Raw genomic sequence first — 7,913 nt, 5'->3', positions numbered from 1 at the left:
CTTCTCCTCAACTGTTTGTCCTCGTTCTTCTGATGCAACCTTGTGGACAAGTGCTGAGCTTTTGGTAACAGTTTCTTGATTTCTCTGGAAAGAACTCTCCAGAAGAAAAGCAAGGTTGTGGTTCCAGGTATGGTTATTTAAAACAGCAGGCAGCTAATGTCCTGAAAACCAGGGACTAGTTTAGTCCTGGACTGGGTTTAGTCACCTGTTTACTAGAACGTTACCTGTGGACACCTAAGTCTGAGCCAGCCTGAAAGACTTGGCCTTGAAGAGGAGGGGGTGTTTTCCATTATTCCACAGGCTCCCGGCTGTACTTGTTGGGGAAGGTGAAGGTTCCAAATCCCCTCCAGATTGGGAGCTCTGAGGACAGTTGCCAATCCTGCCTCTCAGCTATCTTATGGCTACATGCCTTTTGTTCCACATGGTCAAATGCTAGACATCTTTCTCTGGACTCCGGTCTCAGTGGTTTCTCTCTCTGCTCCTCTGCAGCTTTCTCTGTCCATCTCTGGTGTCCCTTCCACCTGCCTCACAGCATAGGTTGACAGTTAGTAGAAACAGTAAGAGAATTGTCTCTGTGGTTTCTACTCTTTTCCTTAGAATCTTTGGAAGGAGGAATGCAGGAAAACCCACCCACCCTTCTTTTCCTCTTCTTTTCTTTTCCTATTCTCCTGCCCTATGTATTAGCTCCTCCCTGGAACTTCCCTGGAACTTCCCCAACTGCCTCCCCAACAGCCAACTGCTGCCTCCCCTCCTGCCACTCCAAGAACCTTCTTGAACACTTCCAAACTCTCAACACCAGCAGACCCTGATTGCCTTAAGGGCCCAAACTGTGGGGCATCCTGGAGGGAACTTTCTCCCCACCTTGTCCAGCCCAGAAACCTGCCAAGATTTCTGGCCTTCCCGCAGCCACGACCCAACAGCTCCTGAACTGCTCTGGGTAAGTGACAAGGGCTCTTCTCCCCTGTTGGTGTGAGGTAAGGACTTTCCATATGAGAGGGAGAGAGAGAGAGAAAGAGAGACAGACAGAGAATCTTAGAGATAGGAACTTGGCCTAGGAAACTAATAGAAATTAGTATTAAAGGTGATAGTTCCAATTTCTTTACTCTAACGTGATTTAAGGCAATCATTCAAATTCATGGCATTTCCAGGCACCTGTCTCTGAGCATCAGACATTTCTCTAACTCTCCCCCGAAAGGGCACTTTGGCACCTTTCTCACTGCTGGATTTCTGGGCTAGCAGGAGCATCATTGATTTTAGGCAGGCCTTACTTCCAACGGACTCGGAGAGTTCCTTTTCCTTGTGGGGTCCTCATTTCCCCTTCCAAGAAATAGGAAGAAGAGTCCCTGTCTCCTTTCATGCTTAGAAGTGGTCTTTCAAGGCTGACATGGCAGCAAATGAATGTGTGAAGCACATCATTTCATAGCACCTCAGGAGCTTTCCATTTTGTGAGCAAAGTGATTCATTAATATTTACAATATATGACTGAAGAAATAGACTTATTATGAAGTCAGCAAGCTGGGGCTACCCAAAAGGAGAGCTTGTGTCCCTGGAGTGAAGGGGGCCCTCTAGCTGGAGGTGTAGCTGGACCTTTGGAAAAATGGACAGATGGGACAAGGGCCAGGGCTGGACTTATCCCACAGACACGCCCCTGACCCCTGAAGTGTGTAACTGCTTGGAAAATACGTGTCTGGAACTCTCTTTGCCCATGACATCACTGCCACCACCGATTCCTCTACCTTCTGCTTGGTAGAAGGAAGGCAAGCTAAGCTTTTTTTTTTTTTTTTTTTTTTTTGAGTTAGGGGCTTACTTTGTCACCCTGGTTAGAGTGCAGTGGTGTCATCACAGCTCATTGCAACCTCAAACTCCCGGGCTCCAGAGATCCTCCTGCCTCAGCCTCCTGAGTAGCTGGTACTACAGGTGCTCAACATCGTGCCCAGTTAATTTTTCCATTTTTTGTAGAGATGGAGTCTTGCTCTTGCTCAGGCTGGTTTCGAACTTCTGAGCTCAAGGTATCCTCCTGCCTCAGCCTCCCAGAGTGCTAGGAGCCACCAAGCCTGGCCTTCTTTCCCATTCTTTAAATATGAAGAACAACCAAAGGTCAGAATAGTCTGTTTACAACACATGGTTTTTAAATGTGCGTGCTTATTTATCTATTTACTAAGCATCTGCTATGCTCAACGTGCTGTGGGAAACACAGAGATAAATGGGGCCGTTACAGGATGAACTATGTGCACAGAAAGCTAGAGCAGAAGGGGCAAAGCTACAGATGCTATGGAGGGAGGAGCAACACAGCCCCTGGAGCTCAAGTGAGACCCTTCCACGATAGAGGGAAAAGCATGGTTTTAGGAAGTTCATATCTGCCCACCTCTGTTATTGTCTCTCTTCATCACTTGGTAATAGCACCTGCTATTCCCAGGCACTGTGCTGGTGGCAGACACAGCAATTCATAGGCTGCATAAAGTCCTGGCCCCACAAAGGTGACGACAGTCTAGTGCAGAGAAGTACAAGTAAATAGGCAAATATGCCCAGAGAGTAATATCCTACAGATGCTGTCTCTGGATATGAGAGAATGCCCACGAAGGTTCCCTGAAGGAAGTGATGTTTAAATAGCACTTGAAGGGTGGGCGAAAGTTAGCCAGGTGGCTCATGGGGTGGGAGAGAAAAGTGCCCCATATGGAGAGATTGGCTGTGCAGAGGTGAGTTTAGGGATTCTTTAGTTGACAATTGGCTGAAAGAGTTAGGCATTGTCTAAATGACCAGGAGTCAGCAGAAAGGAAATCCTTGAGTTAAGATAAGGAAGTCTGTTGATCAGAGACAAGCCACAGGACACATACCCCTACTCAAGTGATTTGTTGTGTGAATTGAGGACCTGCAGGTTTGTCTTGCTGAGCCTTCTGCCTGTGAATAAGTTACAGGGGATATCTACAAAAAGGGAGGGGGTAACTCATATCTACATGATGAGGCCTGTCTGACGTCCCTTCTCATGGCTGGCAACTCAGTTTTAGGGTATCCCCTTGGCCAAGAGGGGGTCCATTCAGTCAGCTGGTGGGGGAGGGAGTGTCTTAAGATTTTAGTTTAGTTCACACAAGTATGAAGCGAAGTCTGTTGAATCCCCAAGAGAATGACAGGGTTTGAAAACACCGAGAACCGCTGCATTCTGCCAGATCTCTCTGTACAAAAACAAGCTGGAGGAGGTTAGATAAATAAGCAAGAGGGACCCAGGGCTAGGGGCCAACGTGAGTGGGTAGTAGGAATACTAATGTTTACAGGGAGTTAGGAGCTGTTAAGTGAAAATAAGGAGGATCGGAAACAGATATGGCAATTATTCCCTGCATTTAAAGAAGCATTTTATTAAGCGCCTATATAGGCCGGGAAGCGTGCTTGGAACGCAGGACACGGCCAGGGGCGGTGTGTGGGGGGGCACTATCACTAAGCCAATAACTACAAAATAATTTATTGCAAATATATAAAAATAAGGAGGGAAGAAGTAGGGTGCTCTGATTGTGTAGAGCAGTAAACTAATTGAGCCTGAGAGGTCAGAGCAAGTTTCCCTGAGGAAAGAACCTTCTGGCCACACCCACCCGAGGGGGTGGGGCGTGGGGCTGGGGCGGAGCTAACATGTGAGACACAAAGGCTGCTAGAGAGGCCGGAAGAGCCGGATCTCGGATCTCGCAGGGCATCATGGGTCACGTGGAGGATTCTGGGCTCTCCTCCCAAGAGCAAACGGAATATGGAGGGAGTTCGGAGGGGGATCTACGCCAGTAGGGGGCAGTGGAGCGGAGTGGTTAAGAGCGCCGATTCTGAAGCGAGACTGGGTTCGAATCTCACACTTACGCGCTGTGTGGCCAAAATCAGGTCAGCTAAGCTTTCTGTGCCCCCTTCTGTGTAAGATAGGTTGATAATAGAGCCGGTTTCAGAGGATTGGCATGAGGAGTCAGAGATAGAAGTGCCTGGCACGTAGAATGAGGAAAGATGGCTGTCTTGGGTGGGCCCACTGACATGCCCCCGCCTCTGGGCATTTTGGCTTCTTTAGCAGCTGCCCTTTGGAAGAGAGTCTCTTGGCCTTGGGCAACCCTTCTGGCAGCAGCATCCTCTGGCTCTGGCCGCTCTGTGAGCTGCATGACAGGGACCCTGCTAAAACTATATATCCCAGGGTCCCACACGGGACAGGCACGTGGGAGGTGCTCAATACCTATAGGTGAAATGGATTGCAAATGAGTAAATGAATAAATGAATGAACATGGACCTGTGGAAGAATGCCTGCACTACCCATAAATTATTGAGCATTTTCTATGTGCCAGGTGCCTTACTGAGTGCTTTCCAGTTTATTTCACTTTTTTCTCACAATGATCTTGTGAGGAGGCTACTATTAGACACTTTCCAGTAGGGGAGACCTTGGGAATAAATTCTCTGTGGGGGAGCCCTGGTGGTACTTCAGGGTGCCTAATGATTGAAAAATGTGTTTAATTTGTAGCCCCAAAGGGGGACTTTTTGCTAGAAGCTGGGATCCTGAAGGCAGGAATTGAACCAGAAAGCAGGCTATCCTGTCAATAGTTTCCTAAAGATCTAGGTGCAGATACTTTATAGCTCTGAGCTCATCTTACTTAGCAAGGCACAGGGGTGACAGGAGTTATTTTACTTGTTTTTTGAGGAGGAAAAGTTGTGCATTCTATGGAGGCACAGTGTGGCCTCCTCTGCAGAGCCCAGGCAGAGCTCAGAGCACCAGCCAGGAGTCCTGAGTTGCTGGCTGGTGGAATAGTCTCCCATCTGGCCTCTGAGAGGACTGAGAGCAAAGCCTGGGAAAGGCTGTAGGGAGCTGGCTTTGATCTTCCCTTGCCTGCTCTGGCTCAGATCAGAGTCCGGTACACTGGCGGCAGGACTGTTCCCCGGAGGGAATGCAGGCGACTCTGCGGGCCCTCACTCCCCCCTCCCAGAGCGCTGGGGCAGGCCACCCCCTTCTGAGCCCCCAGTACCTCTGCAGGCCTCCTTCTCCGGAGGCTGTTATTTTGGGAGACTGCTGAGTTCAGCACAGCTGCAAGGTGCAGCCAGATGTACCCTCCTGTCCTCAGCTGGCCCTTCAGAGCTGGCCTCAGGCCAGTTACCTCTGCCTCCACCCATGCTGCAGCCCTCCTGGGTGGCTGTCTCCAGCCATCTCCACCTTGGAACAGGTGCTGGAGGTACTGGGGCCAGGAGAGGCAGAGCCTGTCTGAGGAGCACAGCTCAGCCCAACCCCCAAACCCCACCCCCAGTCCAGAGCCTGAGGTCCCAAGTGTCCTAGGGCTGGCCTTAGAGTTAAGGAGCAAGCTGTCCCTGGCCAGCTGACCACACTCGGTGCAAATGCAGGGGCAGGACAAGGAGCTGTACTGAAAGTCTTACATAAGCACGTCTACTTTGTAGCCTACTTTCTGGCCTGGCAGCCAGGACAAGAGTGACAACAAAGCCGTGGCCTGCAAGGGGAGGGGCCTCCGCCAGGGCTGCAAATTGAGTCCAGCTTGGAGGAGGCCCAGGTCCTCCCAAGGTACTCGTGTCCGGGTGGCGGATTAGCTGCTGGAGCCCAGACAGCTGCTCGGCCCTCTCCCTGCACTAACCAGAGGTCACTGCCCCACCAGGTGGGCCCTTGGGGAGGGGCATGGGCAGCGGGTAGGCAGCCTTCTGCAGGGGGTCCAGCTACTCTAAAGCTTCTTCTGTTCCAGGTGCCCGGAGGTTGGAAGATGAGGCTGTCAACAGCAGCCCTGTTGCTGGGTCTTGTGCTGGTGGTCACTGGAGAGGAGGATGAAAACGACCCGTGTGCCTATGAGCCCCTGCAGGAGGAAGACGCTGGCCTGTGCAAGTAAGGCAGGGCAGGCCGGGCGGGCAGATCGCAAGGAGGGGTGTTTCCAGAACCAAGGAGCACCATCTCCTAAGCCCACTTTGTTGGGAAAGGCTGAACAGATGTTAGATCTGGAGACCACCTTGATGGAGGATGGCACTGAGAAAGGGACTTTGAAACAGGCTCCTCCCTGCCTTCCAGAAAGCATGTCTCTGACCAAGAGGGCTGTGGATATGGGTTGGCTCCCCTACGGTCCTCCAAATGTGAGAGGCCTTGGTGGGGTTGGCTTTTACCCTTCCTGCTGGGACCCAGAAAGAGGCCCTCCCTCCTCCCTATAGCCCAGAATGCCCCCTCCCCCAGCACCCCCAACAGAGCAGCATTTTAACAAGTGGCAGTTGTAGGAATGTCTGTGACTGGACCCTTCCTGTGTGAGAGACTTTTTTTGATAATGGGCCCCAGGTGTGTTGAGACAGGGCTCTGTAGAGAGTGTGACACTGGACAGAGCCCAGTGATGAGGCTGGCCAAGGCCAGCTTCTTCCCTTCCAATGGTACAAGCCTCTCCCATGCTGGGTTGAATGAAAAGTTCAGCTCTCTCCTTACTGTCTCTGCTGGCTAGAAAAGCAAGTCTTCATTTTGCTGGACCCTAAGGGTCATTCTGAGGGCTCCCCAGGCCTCTTTGCTGCCAATCTACTGGCAGGGGAGAAGGGACTGAGCCTCACACTGAGCCTGTCTCTGAGAAATGGAAGAGGGAGAGAGAGAACTCTCACTTCTTACTTCTTCTACCCATTTGAATTTTGGCAAACATTGCAATAAATAAGTGCATTCTCTTTAAAAGTTATGTAGTTGAATCCTTAAAAAAAAGTAACAAATTTTATTTTTATTAGTACATTTCGAAAAATCATGTTAAACAGTTCCGGTGAAGTTTTTGTGTGGGAGAAAGAAGAGAAACGTGGCTGTTTCTCGCATGCAGGCTCTAATTTTCTAGGTGCTCTGTTGAGCAGACCCAGAGGCAGACAGGCTTCTCAGGCCTAGAGGTGCAAGGTCGAACCCCGCCCCGTAAACTGGAGAGGTCAGCTGGGCTAGCTCCAGGCAGGACTAGGCCGCAGTGTTCATCCCATTAAGGATTGTCTTGGTGCTTCCCTACATCTCCCACACCATGGAACACCTAGGAAATGAGGATGTCTGTGTGGGCGCTGGAGTGACCAGCCTGGGACCCTGGATGCCCTAGGCTCTGCCCTGTGGAGATCTGTATCTTGGTGCCCTGGTGACTAGTGCACACGTGGGAAGCTCCAGGACACCTGCCATATGCCAGGCCCCTCTGCTGGTGTTTAGTCTGCTTAACTCACGTCACTGTCACCAAGAATCTGCAGAGTAGGTATTATCATCCCTATTTTGCAGATGAAGTGTCCCTGGAGATTAAGGAACCTGCCTGCCATGCCTACCCGGCTCAGAAGTGGCAGAGCCAGGATCTACCCCCTTGTCTGACTCCATACTTTCTCTCTCCCCCAATCCCCACTTTCTCTGATGACCCTCATCCTGGGCCCAGCGCCTCGCCTCTCAGACTTGAGCTAGGGGGACCATTCTCCGGACTCCTAGAATATACCAGCAGAGACATGGATTTATGACCCTAAGGCTGAATGCTAAGATGTCTTTTGATTGTAAGCCATCATTGCAAAAAGGAAGCTTTGTCATTATTACTGCTGAAGATTTTATTTATTTATTTATTTATTGATTTATTTATTTTTTGAGACCGGGTCTCACTTTGTTGCCCAGGCTAGAGTGAGTGTCGTGGCGTCAGCCTAGCTGACAGCAGCCTCAAACTCCTGGGCTCAAGCGATCCTCCTGCCTCAGCCTCCCGAGTAGCTGGGACTACAGGCATGTACCACCATGTCTGGCTAATTTTTTCTATATAGATTTTTTAGTTGGCCAATTAATTTCTTTCTATTTATAGTAGAGACGGGGGTCTCGCTCTTGCTCAGGCCAGTTTCGAACTCCTGATCTCAAGCAATCCACCCACCTTGGCCTCCCAGAGTGCTAGGATTATAGGCATGAGCTACTGCGCCTGGCCTTGCTGAAGATTTTTATTTATAAAAGATTGTCACTG

The 7,913-nt window shown here is 50.4% G+C and overlaps 1 protein-coding gene across 1 annotated transcript in view; it reads left to right on the top strand.

Moving 5' to 3' along the window:
• The first annotated feature begins 855 nt into the window (after window positions 1-855).
• The window catches only part of PEBP4 (phosphatidylethanolamine binding protein 4), a 196,608-nt gene continuing 189,550 nt past the window's right edge, over window positions 856-7,913 (top strand). The window contains exons 1-2 of the mRNA XM_075997215.1: window positions 856-937; window positions 5,694-5,830. Of these exons, the coding sequence (XP_075853330.1) occupies window positions 5,712-5,830 (119 nt within the window). The 5' untranslated portion in view covers window positions 856-937; window positions 5,694-5,711. The remainder of the gene's footprint in view (window positions 938-5,693; window positions 5,831-7,913) is intronic.

The sequence above is a fragment of the Microcebus murinus genome, chromosome 24 (genome assembly GCF_040939455.1).
Source record: "Microcebus murinus isolate Inina chromosome 24, M.murinus_Inina_mat1.0, whole genome shotgun sequence".
Lineage (NCBI taxonomy): Eukaryota > Metazoa > Chordata > Mammalia > Primates > Cheirogaleidae > Microcebus > Microcebus murinus.
This window is presented reverse-complemented; position numbering and strand designations above follow the sequence as displayed.